Source organism: Vipera berus (genome assembly GCF_964194415.1).
Source record: "Vipera berus genome assembly, chromosome: 3".
Lineage (NCBI taxonomy): Eukaryota > Metazoa > Chordata > Lepidosauria > Squamata > Viperidae > Vipera > Vipera berus.
In genome coordinates this window covers 1,227,743-1,248,939 of record NC_138204.1, presented here as the reverse complement: position 1 = coordinate 1,248,939, position 21,197 = coordinate 1,227,743, and the positions used below count along the sequence as shown (strand labels likewise).

Here is a 21,197-nt window from a genome sequence, read left to right as displayed (position 1 = left end):
GGGAATATGTGTCACTCGGGGTTGAAGTGAAGGGTCCTCGTGGCTGTCTGAGCTGGTGGGTTGTTTTGCAGCTGTTTCATGGCCCAAGTAGGTAGCATCATCAGTGGTGGAAGGGAGTGGGGTTTGTGGAGAGGAGGAGGAATAGAGAAATAGAATAGAATAGAGCTGGAAGGGACCCTGGAGGTCTTCTAGTCCAGCCCCCTTCTCAAGCAGGTGAACCTACACCATCTCAGACAGGGGATTGTCTAGCCTCTTCTTGAAGACCGCCAGCGTTGGAGCGCCCACAATTTCTGGCCCAAGGTGGGACTAGAACTCCCAGCCGCCTAGTGATTGGCCCAAAGTCACCAGCCTGCTTTGTTGCCTAAGGCAGGACTGGAACTCACCACCTCCTGGTTTTTAGGCCAGCACACCTTAACCACTACACCAAACTGGCTCTCATCCAACACTGGCTCTTATCCTGGGCAAACCAAAGACGGGGTCCCCCCCCCAAAAAAAAACCCCATCCACAGAGGGGAAAGGCTCCTGAACAGCTGCACCATGTCGGCTCCAGGCGCCAGTGAGGCCGGCCGCAGATTCCTAGTCCCTTTTGTGCCCAAGATGGGCAGAGATTTGGGGGCTTACGCTCCGGGGAGTCCTTCACGGAAGGAGAACTTAGCTGGCTCATTAACTCTGCGCCGTCAGAAGAAAGTCTTTGCTGAAATTCAAGCGGACCCCCTTTTCTAGCTACTTTCGTTTAAATTATTTAACAGTTGTAAAACAGACCAAAAAACACACGCACACCCAAAAAACCCACCCCTGCCTGTGCTCATTTAACTAAAGGCATCTTTTAAAAGCAGAGATTTGAATTAATGTTCCTAATAACCAAAGAAATCCCCAGGCTCTCCAAACAGAAAGCAACCCGGGTGTGTGTGTTTGTGGGTGTGTGTGTTTGTGTGTCTGCCCTACCGACAGGGCCAGGTGAGCTTTGGAATCTGACCCCTGGTTCACAGCTGGAATCCTGTTTAATCCAGCCCTGAATGGATCTTCAGGTAAGGTGAGCCCAGCAGCGGATCTCTTAATAATTTAATAATAATAATTTTATTTGTATACCGCCCTTCTCCCGAAGGACTCAGGACGGTGAACAGGGCAATACATGTTAAAAGACAAGAATACAAAAATTAAAAGAGATTAAACAAGATGCCCAAAAACTATAACAATAAGTTAAGTTAAAATACATAAAAAACAATAAAACCCAAACCCATCACCCATCAGGCCAGGCCGGCTTGTTCGAACAGGTAAGTCTTTAGGTCGCGCCGGAAGGAGCGAAGGTCGGGCGCCATCCGGAGCTCAACCGGAAGACGGTTCCATAAATCCGGCGCACCCACAGAGAACGCCCTCCCCCTGGGGGCCATCAATCGGCATTCTTTGACCAGTGGCACCCTGAGGAGGCCCTCTCTGTGGGAGCGTACTTAGTTCCACGGTCAAACCGCTCTGGTTGTTAGGGATGCTCTTAGATGCTCTGGTCCAAAACAGCTCAATTTAGAACAACTGTCAGAAACTTCAGGGCTGTCTTGGTAGAAGAGAAACACGACCCAAATCAAGAGCTTCTGGCTCCCCCCCCCATCCAGCAGACACATAAAGGGACCCCCCCCCCCATCAGGCTGCTCAAGTTGGCCACAAACCCCACTTCCAGGGATGGAAACATACCAAATCCATGAAGGGGGGGGGCGTTCAATCCATCAGAATAGAGCTGGAAGGGACCTTGGAGGTCTTCTAGTCCAGCCCCCTGCTCAAGCAGGAGATCCTAGACCAGGGGTCAGCAACCTGAAACAGTGAAAGAGCCACTCGGAACCGGTTCCCTCACAAAAGGAAAAACTGGGAGCCGCAAAAAATGTGTGCACATATGCGCGCATGCGCAGAACAGGGTTTGACTGAAGAGTGGAGCCAAGGCGAGATATGCACCTACCCTGCATATTTGGATTGATTGGTTGAACTTTTTTAGTCCCACTTTTTTTTGGGGGGACTGCACATGGTGTTGTGATTCAGGGTCAGCCTGTGGGTTCGGCAGTTGGGTCGGATGACTCAGAGGAGGAGGAGGAGGGTGTTGAAGAGCTTGCTGATGATGGCTTTGAGGCTCCGCAGAGCCCCCAGCCAGGCCCCTCCCACCTGGTGGAGACCCAGCTGTGTGAGCCTGACAGCGTGGATGAAGATGACCCACAGCTGGCCCTGTTCAAGGACGCCCGACGCAGGAGGCAGTCAATTAGGAGTAAACAGAGGAAGGCAATGGGGCTCCTCGGAAGGAGGCACAGAGAAGCCACGCCCTGAACTGTATAAAAGGGGAATGCGTGGGAGGGCTGGTTTGCTGAAGGCAACCGCTCGGATAGTTCATGTTTCTTAAAGCTCCGGTTTCTTGGTTTGTCTTGTTCCGTTTGTTTTTGTAGTAATAAATTTGGCAGGCGTAATTCCAGCCTCTTGCCTTCTTGAAAAAGGGGTTGTCCCTGCCTTTTCTGCAGGGCCGGTAGCAGGCTGGTACAGAACACATGGCAGAGGACTGGGAGCCGCAGGAGACGGCTGAAAGAGCTGCATGCGGCTCCAGAGCCGCGGGTTGCAGACCTGTGACCTATACCATCTCAGACAAGTGACTGTCCAGTCTCTTCTTAAAAACTTCCTGTGATGGAGCACCCACAATTTCTGGTGGCAAGCTGTTCCCCTGGTTAATCGTCCTCAATGTCAGGAAGTTTCTCCTTAATTCCAGGCTGCTTCTCTCTTTGGTCAGTTTCCAACCACTGTTTCTCGTCCTGCCTTCCAAGTGCTTTGGAGAATAACGTGACCCCCTGCTCTTCTTTGTGGCAGCCCCTCTACTGGAACTCTGCTACCCCGTCTCCCCTATTTCTTCTTTTCTCCAGACTGCAAGTGTCCTTCACAGGTTCCAGTCCCCTCCAGGGGCAGCTGAGCCTCTCTGGAGTGGAAGCCCTCGCGACAAGCAGCCATCGGTGGCTGTGTAGTCCGCACTTTTGCTTTGCTCTGATGGCAAGGCCATCGTAATGGGAAATTAGTAGTGCTTATTTTATGTCTTTTATTTTTATGTCTTCTGCTTTTACAGTCCATAACACCAAAAACCCACTGACTAAAGGCAGCGTGTGCATTAAAAGGTCATTAGTACATCCACATTTTTAAAAAAATCTTACCTACTTTTCCTCTGAAAATGCTTGGTTACCTTTGCTTAGTTAGATCCTGCCTAGGACCCAATTCCTTAACAAGGTTTATTTTTTGAAAAACAAAGAAGATCATCTGAAATCAAAGACTCATTAGAGTTCTACAGAATTGCAACTGTAGGGAGGCTGTGGTGCCAATCTTTCCGCCCAACGCCCGGCTGGCCAGCCTGAAGCATCCGGTCTCCAGGGAAAAGCTCTGTCCAGACGGCAAACCCCTGGCCCCTGGCAAGGTTGGGATGGCTGGGCTGTCTGAGTCGCTCTCAGGCAGGAGGAAGGAAGGAAGGGAGGGAGGGAGGGAGGGAAAGGAAAGGTGTTCCATCACTGGAAATTTTTAAGAAGAGACTGGACAATCTCACCTGTCTGAGGTCCTCCTGCTTGAGCAGGGGGTTGGACTAGAAGACCTCCAAGGTCCCTTCCAGATCCTATTCTATTCTATTCTATTCTATTCTATTCTATTCTATTCTATTCTATTCTATTCTATTCTATTCTATTCTATTCTATTCTATGAAAAGGTGGGAGGAAGAATGGAGGGAGGAAGGAAAGAAAGAGAAAGAAAGAAAGAAAGAAAGAAAGAAAGGGAGGGAGGGAAGGAGAAAAAATGGAAGGAAGGAGAGAGGGAGGAAGAATGGAAGGAAGGGAGAGGGACAAAGGAAGGAAGAGAAAGAAAGAAAAGAGGGAGGGAGCGAGCAAGGGAGAAAGAATGGAAGGAAGGAGGGAGGGAGGGAGAGCGGCAGGAAGGAAGGAAGAATGGAGTGAGAGGGACAAAGGAGGGAAGGAATAACAGAAGAGAAAGAAAAAGAAAGAAAGAAAGAAAGAAAGAAAGAAAGAAAGAAAGAAAGAAAGAAAGAAAGAAAGAAAGAAAGAAAGAAAAAGAAAGAAGGGAGGGAGGGAGAAAAGAAGAGATAAGGAAAGGAAGGAAGGAAGGAAGGAAGGAAGGAAGGAAGGAAGGAAGTGACCCACAGCAGGCAGAGCCCAAATGAAGACTTCCTTTGACCCCCACTGGAAGGTGTTTACTGGGGAGGGGTGGGCTGAGGGTCCTGGAATCCCCCCCCCCAAAGAGCCACAGTGGAGGCAGCTCAGGCCTGGTGGCATCTGGAGCTGTCAACCGAGATGTCAAGATGTACACATCTGCATCCTTGCTTAACAGAAAGGGCCGCTGAGCGAACAGTTTAATGCCGTGCTCCACAGCAGGGGTCCCCAACCTGTGGGCCATGGCCAACTACAGGGCCTTGGCCTCTTGGCCACTGGGCCGCGTGAAGGGATGCCCAGTGCATGGGCATGCACTCACCCCACACACTTGTGCTGGCGCTGCAGCCAGCGTCCCTCTGGCGCTAGTGCTGCCCCGTTTGTGGCACTCACACTCACGCAGCCACCTTTGTGTGTGCGCTCGGATGAAGAAGAAGAAACAGTAGTTTGAAGGGACCTTGGAGGTCATCTAGCCCAACCCCTGCTCAGGCAGGAAACTCTATACCGTTTCAGACAAATGACTGGCCAGTCTCTTCTTAAAAACTTCCAGTGTTGGAGCATTCACCGCTTCTGGAGGCAGGTTGTTCCACTGGTTAATTGTTCTAACTGTCAGGAAATTATTCCTTAGTTCTAGGTTGCTTCTCTCCTTGATGAGTTTCCATCCGTTGCTTCTTGTCCTGCCTTCAGGGGCTTTGGAGAATAGCTTGACTCCCTCTTCTTTGGGGCAGCCCCTGAGATATTGGAACACGGCTATCATGTCACCCCTCGTCCTTCTCTTCATTAAACTAGACATACCCAATTCCAGCAGTCGTTCCTTGTATGTTTTAGCCTCCAGCCCCCTAATCATCTTTGTTGCTCTTCTCTGTACTCTTTCTAGAGTCTCAAGATCTTTTTTACATCGTGGTGACCAAAACTGGATGCAGCATTCCAGGTGTGGTCTTACCAAGGCCTTGTAAAGTGGTATTAACACTTCATGTGATCTTGATTCTATCCCTCTGTTAATGCAGCCCAGCACTGGGTTGGCTTTTTTGGCAGCTGCAGCACACGGCTGGCTCCTATTTAAGGGATTGTCCACTAGGACTCCAAGATCCCTCTCACAGTTACTACTATTGAGCAAGATACCCACCAGGGGTAGGGAACCTTGGCTCTTTTATGACTCATGGACTTCAACTCCCAGAATTCCTGAGTTTAAGTCCATGAGTCATAAAAGAGCCGAGGTTGCCTACCCCTGCCCTATACTATACCTGTACATTTGGTTTTTCTTGCCTAAATGTAGAACCTTACTTTTTTCACCATTGAATTTCATTTTGTTAGATAGCGCCCAGTGTTCAGGTCTGTCCAGATACTTCTGTATCTTAAGCCTATCTTCTGGAGTATTGGCTATTCCTGCCAGCTTGGTGTCGTCTGCAAATTTGATGAGTTCCCCATCTATCCCCTCGTCCAAATCTTTGATGAAGATGTTGAAGAGCACTGGGCCCAGAACAGAGCCCTGGGGCACCCCACTACACACTTCCCTCCATGTAGATGCGGTTCCATTGAGGACCACACGCTGAGTACGGCCTGTCAGCCAGCTACGAATCCATCTGGTGGTGATGCTGTCTAACCCACATTTTTCTATCTTATCAAGTAGTAGGTTGTGATCTACTTTATCAAATTCCTTACTGAAGTCCAAGTAAATTATATCCACAACATTCCTCTGGTCCACTAGTTTTGTCACTTGGTCAAAGAATGTAATAAGATTTGTCTGGCATGATCTGTTTTTGACAAACCCATGTTGACTTTTAGTGATGACTTTGCATCAAGGTGTTCGCTGATTCGTTGTTTGATTATCTTTTCCAGAATCTTCCCAGGTATTGAGGTCAGGCTGATAGGTCTGTAGTTTCCTGGATCTGTTTTTTTCCCTTTTTTGAAGATGGGAACTACATCAGCTCTCTTCCAGTCCTCTGGTAGTTCCCCAGTGCTCCAGGATCTTTGAAAAATATAGTTCAGTGGTTCTGAGATCACGTCTGCCAGTTCCTTGAGAACCTTGGGGTGTAATCCATCTGGTCCTGGTGATTTGAACTCGTCTAGGCTGGACAGGTGCTCACTTACCATTTTCTTGCCTATCTTAACTTGCGTTTCTATTCTGTTTTTTATGGCACTGGTTTTGGTAGGTTGGACTGTTTTTTCCCTTTGTGTAAAGACAGATGCAAAAAACGAGTTAAATAGTTCTGCTTTCTCCCTGTTGCTTGTCACCTTCTTCCCACTTTCCCCCACTAATGGACCAATCATTTCCTTCACTTTTTTCTTGTTTGTTACATGTTGAAAGAAGCATTTTTTGTTATTGTTGGCTTTGGTCGCAAGCCTTAGTTCATTTTGAGCCTTAGCTTTCCTCACTTCGTCTTTGCAGGCTCGGGCTATTTGCTGATATTCTGCCTTAGTTATGTGCCCCTCTTTCCAATTCTTATACTTGTCCTTTTTAATCTTTCAATTTATCAGTTCTTTATGCAGCCATGCTGGTTTCTTTTGAGAGCTGTTATTTTTCCTCTTTGTTGGTATTGTGCTAGACTGGGCCTTTATTATCTCACTTTTCAAAATTTCCCAAGCTTCTTGAGTTGTTTTCCCCTTGAGGATTCTTGTCCATGGAAACCTTCCCAAGCTCTCTCTAAGTTGAGTTAAGATGGTTTTGAATAACAGAACAAGAGGGCTGGAAGGGACCTCGGCTTGAGCAGGAGATCCATACAGAATCATAAAATAACAGAGTTGGAAGGGACCCCCAGAGGTCCTCCAGTCCAACCCCCTCTTCAAGCAGGAGATCCTATGCCAGGGCTATCCAACCTTGCAACTTGAACTCCCAGAATTCCCCAGCCAACTTCTGACAAGGAAAGTCAATGGGGGGAAGCCAGTTTCACTTAACGACCAGGTTACTAACTTATCCACTGCAGTAATTTGCTGCAGTGGCGAGAAAGGCCGTAATGGGGCAAGATTCACTTAAGAACCGTCTCGCTTAGCGATGGAAATCTGGGGCTCCACGGTGGCTGTAAGTCAGAGGACTAGCTGTATTTGCAGCCCGGTCAAAATGTCAGCCCCCCCTCCTCCCACCCCACCCCCAAATATCCAGGGCAGGTTTCCATTTCCCAGTTAAGGAGCCAGAACGGAAACCGGCCAAAAAACGGCTGAGCGGTCCGCAAAAGGCCTCCCCATAAATCAGGAGAGTCATATGGCTGAGATGGCGAGTCATCCCTGGGCAGCTGGACGGAGGACCGTGGAGGCTACTTGGAGGGAAGATAACGGCTGCAGCTGGGGAATCGTTCTAATTAGAACGAGCAATTAAAGGGGGAAAATTAGCACGGGTCTCTGGGCGGTCCGACTTGGTCACAGAACAAGGTAGAGCTCATCAGACTGAGAAAAGGGGGGGGGGAGGGAAAAACCTCCGCACAGAAAAATAAAAGAAATAAATTGGAGGGTTTTTTTAAAAAAAGGTATTCGGGTCTGTGCAGCCGTCAAAGAACCGCGGCTTGATTTTCAAGCAAGAGAAGGCAGCGTCCTGGGAAAGGACCCGGCTACGTATCGTAGTTTTTTGGTTTTTTTATCGACGTTTTGTCATCTTGCAGAGTTTTAAGATTTCATGTTTTGAAGCTAAAAGCTTGCTGAAGCGCCAGCTGAGCACGGAAAGTGGATGATGAAGGCCAGGAAATTGCTGTTGGTGGAAACTGTAGGCAAAGGGAGGCTGGTCGAGGGTTTGTGTTCACAGGACTAAAAATACTCATGTTGAGTGGGAAGCAAAGGGGGGGCCAAGTTTTCGTTGGCTCAGGGTTTTTTTTGGGGGGGGGAGGGGCGATTTATGGTTTGCTTGCTGCACAGTAGCAGAGAGCAAAGCGCTCCAGAGGGTCACTACCATCGCTCAGAGGATTACTGGCTCTCCTCTCCTTCCCCCCACCCCACCCAGACGAACTGTACACTTCCCGTTGTCTTAGGAAAGCTCAAAATATTCCCAAAGACTCATCTCATCCTGGACGTTCTTTTTTTTGAACTATCACCATCTGGCAGACGGTGCAGGATAATAAAAAAAGAGACACAAGAGGCTGAAAAATAGTTTTTATCCCAGAGCTGTAACTGTATTAAATACCACTGTATAGTTGAAGTGCAATATTAGGGGAAGCAGTGCAGCAGTGAATAGAATGTGAAGGATTTATGTTCTTATTTGTGGTTTTTATTTGTGTGTAGTGTTCACTGTGGACAGCACTTAATTTCGTTGTGAGATACTCAATGACAATAAAGATATTCTATTCTATTCTATTCTATTCTATTCTATTCTATTCTATTCTATTCTATTCCATTCCATATTTTCTATTCTATTCTATTCTATTCTATTCTATTCTATTCTATTCTATTCTATTCTATTCTATTCTATTCTATTCTATTCTATTCCTGTTCTGTTCTGTTCTATTCTATTCCTGTTCTGTTCTATAATCTGTTATTTCTATTCTATTCTATTCTATTCTATTCTATTCTATTCTATTCTATTCTATTCTATTCTATTCTATTCTCTCATAATACTATTCTATTCTATTCTATAATCTGTTATTTCTATTCTATTCTATTCTATTCTATTCCTATTCTATTCTAATTCTATTCCTATTCTATTCTATTCCTATTCTATTCTAATTTCTATTCTATTCTATTCTATTCTATTCTATTCTATTCTATTCTATTCTATTCTATTCTATTCTTCTATTCTATTCTATTCTATTCTATTCTATTCTATTCTATTCCATTCCATATTTTCAAGTCTATTCTATTCCTATTCTATTCTATTCTATTCTATTCTCTCATAATACTATTCTATTCTATTCTATTCTATTCTATAATCTGTTATTTCTATTCTATTCTATTCTATTCTATTCTATTCTATTCTCTCATAATACTATTCTATTCTATTCTATTCTATAATCTGTTATTTCTATTCTATTCTATTCTATTCTATTCCTATTCTATTCTATTCTAATTCTATTCCTATTCTATTCTATTCTATTCTAATTTCTATTCTATTCTATTCTATTCTATTCTATTCTATTCTATTCTATTCTATTCTATTCCATTCTATTCCATATTTTCAAGTCTATTCTATTCCTATTCTATTCTATTCTATTCTATTCTATTCTATTCTATTCTATTCTATTCTATTCTATTTCTATTCTATTCTATTCTTCTATTCTATTCTATTCTATTCTATTCTATTCTATTCTATTCTATTCTATTCTTCTATTCTATTCCATTCCATTCCATATTTTCAAGTCTATTCTATTCCTATTCTATTCTATTCTATTCTATTCTATTCTATTCTATTCTATTCTATTCTATTCTATTCTATTCTATTCTATTCTATTCTACTCTACTCTACTCTACTCTATTCTATTCTATTCTATTCTATTCTATTCTATTCTATTCTATTCTATTCTATTCTATTCTATTCTATTCCTATTCGTATTTCTATTTCTATTTCTATTTCTATTTCTCCTGCAGCAAGTTGTGTCCTGGCAAGTTGTGTCCATTGCAAGTTGTCCTAAACCTGTTTTGGGCTTTGCCACCGATTCTCACTACTTTGAGTTTGCAAAGAGACGAGTAAATTTATTCTGGCTGGAGTTTTGCCTCCTTTCTGCAACCTCTTTTATCTCTTGGTGAGGACATTTCCTGAATGTGCTTAACGTCTCTTCATTTTTCTTTATGCTTTTGAATTATGTGACGTTTCAGGAAAGTTCTCACAGGAGCTGGGAAATACCTGCAATCTCAAACTATCATTTGCAAGATATATATCTCCTGTACAGGTGGTCCACGAGTTTTAGAACACACCAGGATGGAGTGATGGCACCCTTTTTTCAATGGATTTGTGCATGGTAATATTAATAGTATTAATTTACCTTGAACAAAATCCTAGTCTTTTAGATACACTAAAAATTGAAGGGTTTTTTTCAACTAAAAAGGTGTGTGTGTGTGTGTGTGTGTGTGTGTGTGTGTGTAGCGTGACTCAATAACCATCTCACTTAGCGACAGAAATTCTGGCCTCAATTCTATTCACAAGTCAAGGACCATCTGTACAGCTGGTTCTCAACTTACAATCATAATGAAGCCCAAAATTTCTGTCGCTAAGTGAGGTGGTTGCAAAGTGAGTTTTGCTTCACTTTACGACCTTCCCTGCCACAGTTCTTAAGGGAATCCCTGGAGTTGTGAAGTCAGTCACACGGCTGTGAAGCAAACGTGGCTTCTTCCCCATAGGCTTTGTCAGAAGGTCGCAAAAGGGGATCACGTGACCCCACCCCCAAGACACTGCAGCCGTCGTAAATATGAAACCAGTTGCCCAGCGTCCAAATTTTGATCACACGGCTGTGAGGACGCTGCAATGGCCGTTAAGTGTGAAAAAGGGCCATCGGTCACTTTTTTCAGTAGCCGCTGCAACGTCACTAAATGGACACAAAAGTCAAGGACTAATTGCACATCGCCTTCTATTCTTTCAAGGCTGGACAGCCCCCCCCCCCGTCTGAAGGGATATGGGCTCTCTTGCTTGAGCAGGGGGGTGGACTAGAAGACCTCCAAGGTCCCTTCCAGCTCTGTTCTGATTGAAAGTTCTCATTTTGTTCTTTTTTGAGGATTTCCATTGTGTCCAACCACACCTTACCGAGTCCTTTTTCCTCCTTTGTTTCGCACCCTGGTCCTCTGTCTTTCCCTCCAGGGGGGCAGCTCAGCTCACCTGTCTCCTGTTTTTTTTTTTTAAACTCTCTTTTATCATTCAGGCCACCCACTCGCTCAGCCCTCAGCCACGACCCTGTCGTTCCTTTGAACACGCGACTTATCCTATTACCCGCTTAATCGCGTGCTTTCTCTAAATCAGCCTGTTCTTTCTCTCTGTTGTGATTCAGGGTCAGCCTGTGGGTTCGGCAGTTGGGTCGGACGACTCAGAGGAGGAGGAGGGGGGTGTTGGAGAGCTTGCTGAGAATAGTATTGAGTCTCCACAGAGCCCACAGCCAGGCCCCTCCCATCTGGTCACAACGCAGACCCAGCTGTGTGAGCCTGACAGCGTGGATGAAGATGACCCACAGCTGGCCCTGTTCAAGGACGCCCGACGCAGGAGGCAGTCAATCAGGAGTAAACAGAGGAAGGCAATGGGGCACCTCGGAAGGAGGCAGAGAGAGGCCACGCCCTGAACTGTATTTAAGGGGAATGTGTGGGAGGGCTGGTTTGCTGAAGGCAACCGCTTGGATAGTTCCTGTTTCTTAAAACTCCCGTTTCTTGGTTCGTGTCTTGTTCCGTTTGTTTTTGTAGCAATAAATTTGGCAGGCGTAATTCCAGCCTCTTGCTTTCTTGTAAAAGGGGTTGTCCCTGCTTTTGCTGCAGGGCCGGTAGCAGGCTGGTACAGAACACTCTCTTTCCCATCCTTCTCGAGCACCTGCCATTTCAACCTCTTGTTCCTTGTCTCCTCCGGCACTCTTTCGGCCAGAGGTCTGCCAAATCCCTTCCCACAGCAAAGGAAATCCCTCTGCAGCTCTTGCAAACGTCTCCTCTGGGTAAGAAAAGCATGAGCACCTTTCTTGCACACCACCGGCGACAGGCGCGGCCTCCCCAAACGCCTCAAGCGACTGGCACAACTATTGCATTCCTACTGCAGCCCTTCTCTGGATACACCGTCTACGCCTGCAGCCTAGTCATTTTTTCAATGTTCTCATAGCTGGCTTTGGAGGAAGCCCGCAAGGGAGAGGGGTTGCAAAATTTCCTGCTAATTTGAGTTCCTGTTTCTCTTCGTTTTAGTTCCTGGGACAGTTCCTGTTAATTTTAATATCCACACTGTTTTTATATCCCTGCAACCAATTTTGGTCACCATGCTACAAAAAAGAGGTTGACGTTTTGGAAAAAGTGCAGAGAAGAGCAACTAAGATGTTTTAAAGGCCTGGAGACTAAAACATACGAAGAACGGCTGCGGGACTTGGGTTTGGCTAGTTTAGAGAAAAGAAGAAACAGGGGTGACATGATAGCAGAGTTCCAGTATTTGAGGGGCTGCCACAAAGAAGAGGAGGGGGTCAAACTATTCTCCAAAGCACCAGAGGGCAGGACGAGAAACAATGGATGGAAACTGATCAAGGAGAGAAGCAACCTGGAATTGAGGAGAAACTTCCTGACAGTGAGGACAATTAACCAGTGGAACTCCTTGCCTCCAGAAATCATGGGCGCTCCATCACTGGAGGTTTTTAAGAAGAGACTGGACAATCACCTGTCTGAGATGGTATAGGTTCTCCTGCTTGAGCAGGGGGCTGGACTAGAAAATCTCCCTTCCAGCTCTATTCCATTCTATTCTATTCTATTCTATTCTATTCTATTCTATTCTATTCTATTCTATTCTATTCTATTCTATTCTATTCTATATTTCTATTCTATTCTATTCTATTCTATTCTATTCTATATTTCTATTCTATTCTATTCTATTCTATTCTATTCTATTCTATTCTATTCTATTCTATTCTATTCTATTCTATATTTCTATTCTATTCTATTCTATTCTATTCTATTCTATTCTATTCTATATTTCTATTCTATTCTATTCTATTCTATTCTATTCTATTCTATTCTATTCTATTCTATTCTATTCTATTCTATTCTACTCTACTCTACTCTACTCTACTCTACTCTACTCTACTCTACTCTACTCTACTCTATTTATTCTTATTCCTATTCCATTCCATTCCTGATTTTACTGTGCTGTAGGCCGCCCAGGGTCACTTTGGATAGGGATATGGGTGGCATATGAACTCCATCCATCCATCCATCCATCCATCCAAGGGGCAGCCCACCTCCAGCTAGGTCAATCTCATCAAACAAGAATCTGCACCATTTCTGAAGTTGTATGGATCACTAGCAGTCGATGGACCAATTCTGAAGCCTTTTAAAGCACAGCGCTGGGATGTGCAAGGCAACAACTCGACAACATTGCTTCTGTCCATGCATTTGGGCTATTTAGAGAGCACAGCCTGCAGAATTGGGGAGGGGCCACGTCACAAACCCTCTCCCGGGTGGCCCATTTTTAGCGGAGAATTCCTCTTCCCCATTGAGATACTTTACAAAGTCAAGTATTTACTTCACAAGGATTTCTACAACAGGCCAAAACAGAAATAGGCATTTGGCTGTGAGGTTAAGCAAACAGTCCTTTTGTATCAGGTATTTTTAATGTTGATTTCTACTATTAGTGTGCCTTGGATGCATATTTTGGTTGTATCCTGCACAGAGTCCGCTAGTGTTTGGTCAGACTATAATTCCAGCAGAAAGAAATAATTATTTTCATTAGTTTTCCCCCACCCCCCACCCCTTTTAGATACTACCATTTAGAGCAGGGGTGTCCAACTCTGGCAACTTGTAAGACTTGTGGACTTCAACTCCCAGAATTCAAGGCTACCTGGGGAATTCTGGGAGTTGAAGTCCACAACTCTTAAAGTTGCCAGAGTTGGACACACTTGAATATTTCATTTTGCTTCTAGACTTCAACATATTATATTTATTCCCATAAAAACCTCCCTGTATTTTTTCACCACACTTTCAGATGTGGATTTTTACTCTCTTATTTGTAATTCCATTGCTTCTCTGAAAAATTCTCGTTTAGTTCTTTTTGCCTACTCCGAATTATTATTATTTTGTTTCCACCGGTACTGTTCCGCATTTTCTTGGCATCTTTTAATCTCAACCATTCCTTATTTTGTTTTAACTACACTGATCTTTCTCTCTGTATTCACCTGATGTCTCTGTTTTCGGCTCCTGTCGTTCTCTGGAATGCATTGCTTCCTCATCTACACTTTCATCCATTCCACCAAGAATCCTTTTTAAACACTTCTCATTAGTGTATTGCACATATTGCTGTTTCGTTGGCAACGTAATTCTTTCCACTCTCCATCAAACTCTCTTTCGTGAGGCTTAGTTCCTATTAATCGTCGTCCTCGGGCTGCTTTGGGCGGTGGAGAGGACGACCATGGCGACAGCGATTCGTTGGTTTTTGGCTGCTTGAGATGATGGCAGCAGCAACGACTTTTGTGACAACGATGGCGATACAACGGACTGCCAACTTATTTATTCACTTATTTATTATCTTATTTATTAACTTTCCATTTGCCTCCTTCTTTCCCCTTTGGACTGGGACGGACCTGGGTACAGGCCACAGTGGGAGAGTGGCCTGTTTTACATCGGCAGCCCCATAGAGGTGGGAGCTCTGTGGGTGCTGCCCCACCCAGGGTGGGCATTTTGGACCATCCCCGGAGGCAGACTCGCGTCCCGTTGTGAGAGGACGGGTTGTGGTATGCCTCTGGGAGCATCCAATCAAGTGGCAGTGGTTGGTGGATGGCCCAAATGTCCCACTCCTTTCCTTTGATCCTCCTGTTGGTTTCAATCATTGGACTTCCCTCTCTGGACTTGCTGACTGGATGCATCAATATTCCGACACGGACTTGCTCGCCCTCAGGGGTGCCCCCCTCTCCTGGGTGCGTCCCGCCTTCTTTTCTTTCCCTAATCTCGATGAGGGGCCCAATTGTTGGGACCCTGAGAGATGGCCGGGAAAGGCCAGGGGCTCTCGATATAAACCTAATAAGAGGCCCCTGGTTAATTTTTTAGCTAAATTTTTTAGGGGGTTGGGGAGGGGGGTGGGGGGTAGTGGTTGTCTGGCGGTGGGGGGTAGCCAAACAACTTTGTTGCAGGCCAGGCCTGGGTCTGACGGCGTTCGGGGGGAGCGGGTTGTGGTTACATCTGGGGCTCTTGAGCGGGTCGTGGGACTACCAATTCCCACGACGGGGAAAGGCAGCAGGCGGATAGACAGGGGGCCATATCGTTACCGGGAGGGCCGTCTCCGCTGTCTTCAAGCGGTGAGGCGCTCCGACCCTCTGGTTCTTCCCCGAGGTCCCGGGAGCGGGGATGTGCAGCCTCCTGAGCTCCGGCTGGTGTACCTGAATGCCAGGTCCGTGGTTAATAAAGCTCCCCTCGTTAGGGATTTAGTTGAGGGTGAGCATGCGGACCTGGCTTGCATCACGGAGACTTGGTTGGGCCCAGAGGGTGGGGTCCCTTTGGTTGACCTCTGCCCACCAGGTTTCCGGGTGCTACACCGGCCACGAGCTCAAGGTAGGGGTGGGGGAGTGGCGGTTACCATTAGGGAGACCTTATGTCCGCGGGAGGCCACCGTTTCTCAGATAGTCGGGTGTGAGTCTCTCTTTGTGAGATTTGGTTCTGGGGCGCAGTTGGGCTTGCTACTGGTGTACATTTCGCCTAGTCTCACAGCGGCAGCCCTGCCCGAGCTGCTCGATATCCTCTCGGGTTTGGTGGTTGAGTTTCCCAAACTTATAGTTTTGGGAGACTTCAATCTACCATCCCTGGGAGGTTCATCTGAGCTAGCTCGGGAGTTCATGGCTTCCATGGCGGCCATGGACCTGACGCAAGTAATTTCAGAGCCAACTCATGAGGGAGGCCACACCCTTGACCTGATTTTTTTATCTAGACGGTGGTTGGATGATCTAGGTGGGGGCTCTCCATTTATTATGCCCCTGTCATGGACCGATCATCATCTCCTGCGGCTGGTCTTCCGCTTTGCCACCCCCCGCCGTGGGGGTACGGAGCCAATTAGATGGTACCGCCCCAGACGCTTAATGGATCCTGATAGATTCCAAGCGGCGCTGGGGTCCCCACCTGCCTCCACTGCTCACAGCTCGGCTGATGCCTTAGTGGAAGCCTGGGGAAGGGCAGCCACTGAGGCACTTGACCGGGTTGTACCCTTGCGGCCCCTGACCCGGCGCAGATCCCAGCGAGCTCCATGGTTTTCCGCGGAGCTCCGGGAGATGAAGCGCCGGAAACGGGGCCTAGAGAGCTGCTGGAGGTCTAGCCGATCCGAACCCGACCGGTTGCGGTTAAGAACCTATATTAGGTCTTATCTCGCAGCGATGAGGGTGGCGAGGTGTAATTACTTCTCCACCCTCATCGCGTCCGCAGATAATCGCCCGGCCGCCTTGTTTAGGGTGACTCGCTCACTTCTCAATCAGGAGGTGAGGGAGGATCCCTTGCAAGGTCGTGCCGAGGAATTTAGTCATCATCTGTCGGATAAAATCGCTCGGATTCGGACCGGTTTGGACTCCAGCTGGGCAGAGTCAGGCGATCAGGACACGGGCGGTCTTGTCAATGTTATCTGGGAAGAGTTTGATTCTGTGACCCCTGATGAAGTGGACAGGATTATGGGGAGGCTGAGCTCCTCCACATGTTTGTTGGACCCGTGCCCTTCCTGGCTGGTTTATGCAGCTAGGGAGAGGACACGAGGCTGGCTCCAGACGGTTATATCTGCTTCTTTGAGTGAGGGTTATTTCCCCACCGTCTTGAAGGAGGCGGTGGTGAGACCTCTCCTCAAGAAGCCTGCCCTGGACCCAGCCGTTTTGAACAACTTTCGTCCAGTCTCCAACCTTCGCTTTCTTGCGAAGGTTGTTGAGAGTGTGGTGGCGCATCAGCTCCCTCTGGTCCTGGAGGAAGCGGATTATCTGGACCCCTACCAATCGGGTTTCAGGCCCGGGTACAGCACGGAGACGGCATTGGTCGCTCTGGTGAATGATCTCTGGAGGGCGCGGGATAGGGGACATTCCTCTGTCCTAGTCCTATTAGACCTCTCAGCGGCTTTCGATACCATCGACCATGGTATCTTGCTGCGGCGTCTCAGGGGATTGGGAGTGGGAGGCACAGTTCTTCAGTGGTTCTCCTCCTATCTCCTGGGACGCTCGGAGTCGGTGTTGGCAGGGGGGCAGAGATCGGCCCCTAGGTCTCTCGTTTGTGGAGTTCCTCAGGGGTCGGTTCTCTCGCCTCTCCTGTTCAACATCTATATGAAACCGCTGGGTGAGATCATTCGTGGTTTTGGAGTTGGGTATCATCAGTATGCCGATGATACCCAACTTTTCTTTTCGACCCCAAACCACCCCAGTGATGCCCTCGCCGTGATGTCCCGTTGCCTGGAGGCGGTTCGGGTCTGGATGGGGAGGAACAGACTTCAACTCAACCCTGACAAGACTGAGTGGCTGTACATTCCGGCATCCCGGGACATTCCAAATGTTCCATCTCTTTCTATGGGGGGGTGAGCTCTTACCCCCCGTGGATAGGGCTCGCAACTTGGGAGTCCTTCTAGATTCACGGCTTACTTTGGAAGAGCATATAGTGGCCGTGACTAGGGGGGCTTTCGCCCAGGTTCGCCTGGTGCGCCAGTTGCGGCCCTATCTGAACCGGGATGCCCTGTGTACAGTCACTCATGCGCTCGTGACCTCTCGCCTTGACTACTGTAATGCTCTCTACATGGGGCTTCCCTTGAAGACCACTCGGAGGCTCCAACTGGTACAGAATGCGGCCGCGAGAGTTGTCTTGGGAGTTTCCCGGTACTCCCATGTTACACCTTTGCTCCGCGAGCTGCATTGGTTACCAGTTGTCTTTCGGGTGAGGTTCAAGGTGTTGGTCACGATCTTTAAGGCCCTACATGGCATGGGTCCGGGTTACCTCAGGGACCACCTGCTGCCGGCATCGACTCCCCTCCGCCCTGTGCGTTCCCACAGAGAGGGCCTCCTCAGGGTGCCGCCAGTCAGGGAATGTCGACTGGTGGCCCCCAGGGGGAGGGCCTTCTCTGTGGGGGCTCCGGCTTTATGGAATCAATTGCCGGTGGAGCTCCGGATGGCACCAGACCTTCGAACTTTCCGTCGGGGCCTGAAGACCCATCTGTTCGAATTAGCTGGTCTGGCCTGATGGGGGATTATGGGCTTTTAATTGTTTTTAATCTGTACTTCTGTTTTAATTGGGCATGGATTTAATTCTTTTTAATTTTTGTATAGTGTTTCTTATGTATGCCCTGTGAACCGCCCTGAGTCCCACCAAGGAGAAGGGCGGTATATAAATCAAATAAACTATAACTATAACTATAACTATAATCCTGACAGGCGATTAATATTTCTTCTGCCTTCGAGACACTCACAACGTTTCTCTTTTGCAACTCAACTTTCTTTCGTGTTTTTTTCTCCTTTGAAAACCTTTTGCTTCTCATCCAAGAAGCTTCTTCAGTTCTAGCTTCTTGGATGAGAAGCGAAACCTTTTCAAGGGAAAAAAGTTAATGCAGAGGGATTGTATCAACAGAAGGACAGAATCAAGATCACGTGAAGTATTAATACCACTTTACAAGGCCTTGGTGAGGCCACACCTGGAATCCTGCATCCAGTTTTGGTCACCATGATATAAAAAAGATGTTGAGACTCTAGAAAGGGTACAGAGAAGAGCAACAAAGATGATCAGGGGACTGGAGACTAAAACATATAGGGAACGGTTGTAGGAATTGGGTATGTCTAGTTTAGTGAAGAGAAGGACGAGGGGGGGGGACATCATAGCAGTCTTCCAGTATCTCAGGGGCTGCCCCAAAGAAGAGGGAGTCAAGCTCTTCTCCAAAGCACCAGAAGACAAGGACAAGAAGCAACGGATGGAAACTCATCAAGGAGAGAATCAACCTAGAACTAAGGAGAAGCTTCCTGACAGTGAGGACAATTAACCAGTGGAACAACCTGCCTCCAGAAGCTTTGAATGCTCCAACACTGGAAGTTTTAAAGAAGAAACTGGACAGCCATTTGTCTGAAATGGTATAGGGTTTCCTGCCTGAGCAGGGGGTTGGACTAGATGACCTCCAAGGTCCCTTCCAACTTTTAATTTTTATTATTATCAAGCAAGTCCAATTGACTTTTGGAAAAGCACCTTCATGACAACCATGATGTGGACGATGGAGAATCTCTATAGATATTTAACCTGGAATATTTTTGCCTGACGGCGATTCAGGCTATAGTCATTCCTTGCGAATCCCAACCATCCCAACCATCCCAACACCAAGCAACTCTTAGCAGAAAAGACCACAACTTCAGGAAACAACACGAAGCCGATATGTGACTTTTCCCTCCTCTGTTCATCTCCCCCCCCCCCCGAGAAGATGACAGAAAACATCTTCAGCACAAAGGAAATCAAGGCCCACTTCCTGGGCCAGGGGTAGGCAACCTTGGCTCTTTTATGACTGGTGGACTTCAACTCCCAGAATTCCTGAGCATGGGGGAACTATGGCCCCCTCATGACTGGTGGACTTCAACTCCCAGAATCCCTGAGCCAGCATGGCTCAGCTTGGAAACCTCTCCCTTTCCCCTCAGCATGGCTGGCTCAGGAATTCTGGGAGTTGAAGTCCACCAGTCATAAAAGAGCCGAGGTTGCCCACCCCTGGCCTAGGCCAACAATATGCGTCCCACTCCATTCCCGGTGCAACAAATCGCACACCTTTAGGCCTGTTTCTGGAAACCCCTATCCAGGGAGCCCTCCCTATTCCACCTTTTGTCCCAGCCTCGCTATTCCTCCCCACCGAACCGCGTTGAAGTCACCAACTGTTCAGGCCCATGATGGGAAACCTGGATGTTCCCCCACCCCAGCCCACCCCCCTCTGGGGAAGTGAGAACGCAACACGGAGCCACCTGCAATTTGTGTCTGCGCTGCCTGATGTTCGTGTCACACTTCAGTGCCGGGAGCCAAAACTCCTGCTCTGGAGGTGACATTTGGAGGTGGGCTGATTGCTCTTTCCCAAAGAGCTGCCATCAAAGAGACAGCTTCAAACGTCGTGGGGCACAGCGGGCACAGATGCCGGAGCTAATTAGACTCCCAGTGAGCAGGGAGGGAGTTAGAACTACCAGGAGGAGCAGCCCAGCTGCCTGCTGGCTTTCTTTCCTGGCTGGCAGGATCAGGCCCTTCTGTTGAGGGCGGCTGTCCCGGGAAGGGCGAGCGGGGAGGAATCCTTACCTTCGTGCTCCTTTTCGGAGGTCCCCACCTTCTTGACTTTCTTCGGGGACTTCATGAAGAGCGGGAAGATGGTGCGAAGGCCCAGGATGTCCACAAACTTGTGGCAGTTGTCGGCCCCCTCCGGCCCGATCATGGCGTGGTCCAGGACCTTCAGGGCGCTGCTCCGGGAGATCTTCTTCTCTCTGCGGGGAAGAGGAGAGTACGGCCTTTCAGCCTGGGCTTTGCAGAGGAGGAGGAGGAGGAGGAGGAGGAGGAGGAGGAGGAAGGCTGTGGGGTCCCTGTTCCTCTCTGAGCTGGGCAGTTTTCTTGCAGACGTTTTGTGACCCAACTAGGTAACATCATCAATGCTAGAAGGGAATAGAGTTTGCAGAGGTGGGGGGGGGGAGGAGGAGGAGAGGGGAGGAGGAAGAGGAAGGGGAATGGGGGAGGAAGATAAAAAGAGAAGGAGTGTAGGGACCCTGGTCCTTTCTTAGCTGGGTGATTTTGTTGCAGACGTTTTGTGACCCAACTAGGTAACATCACCAATGCTAGAAGGGAGGAGAAGAGTTGTGGTTAAGGCACCAAGCTATAAACTGGCAGATCCTGAGTTCTACTCCTGCCTTAGGCACAGAGCCAGTTGAGTGACTTTGGGCCAGCCACTCTCTCTCAGCCCTAGGAAGGAGGCAGTAACAAGCCACTTGCCAAGAAAAACCACAGGAACCTGTCTCCAAGAATCAGACATGATTGAACGGAGGAAAAAGAAATTATGAGAAGGGATTACTACATTTCATGAGACAAAAAAGTCATTCATTTTTTTTATCAGTACCCATTATTGATAGGTCAATCTGATAGGCAAATTAGAATGATTGAATGGAATAAGAAACCAGAGAGGCTGATTCTGTTTGAATACTGGGAAGCGTTTTAACTTCAGGATCAACACTTAGATTGCAGCTTATTCAGCAGAATCAGAAAAAGCATTTGCACAGAGGTAGTCCTCAACTTTCAACAGTTAGTTCGTTTAGTGACCATTCAAAGTTACAACAGAACTGAAAAAAATGACTTATGACTGTTATTCACATTTATGACCATTGCCATGATTAGCGATCAAGATTCAGATGCTTGGCAACTGACTCGTATTTATGACGGTCCCTTCCAGCTCTATTCCATTCCGTTCCATATTTTCTCTTCTCTTCTGTATTTCCTATTCTATTCCATTTTTTCTATTCTATATTT

At 47.3% G+C, this 21,197-nt stretch overlaps 1 protein-coding gene across 2 annotated transcripts in view; it reads right to left on the bottom strand.

Annotated features, from left to right (window-relative positions):
- Positions 1 to 21,197, bottom strand: part of CTNNBL1 (catenin beta like 1) — a 98,505-nt gene that overhangs the window by 30,103 nt on the left and 47,205 nt on the right. For both annotated transcript variants that reach the window (XM_081323760.1, XM_081323761.1), the window contains exon 11: positions 19,986 to 20,167. In XM_081323760.1, the coding sequence (XP_081179886.1) occupies positions 19,986 to 20,167 (182 nt within the window). The remainder of the gene's footprint in view (positions 1 to 19,985; positions 20,168 to 21,197) is intronic.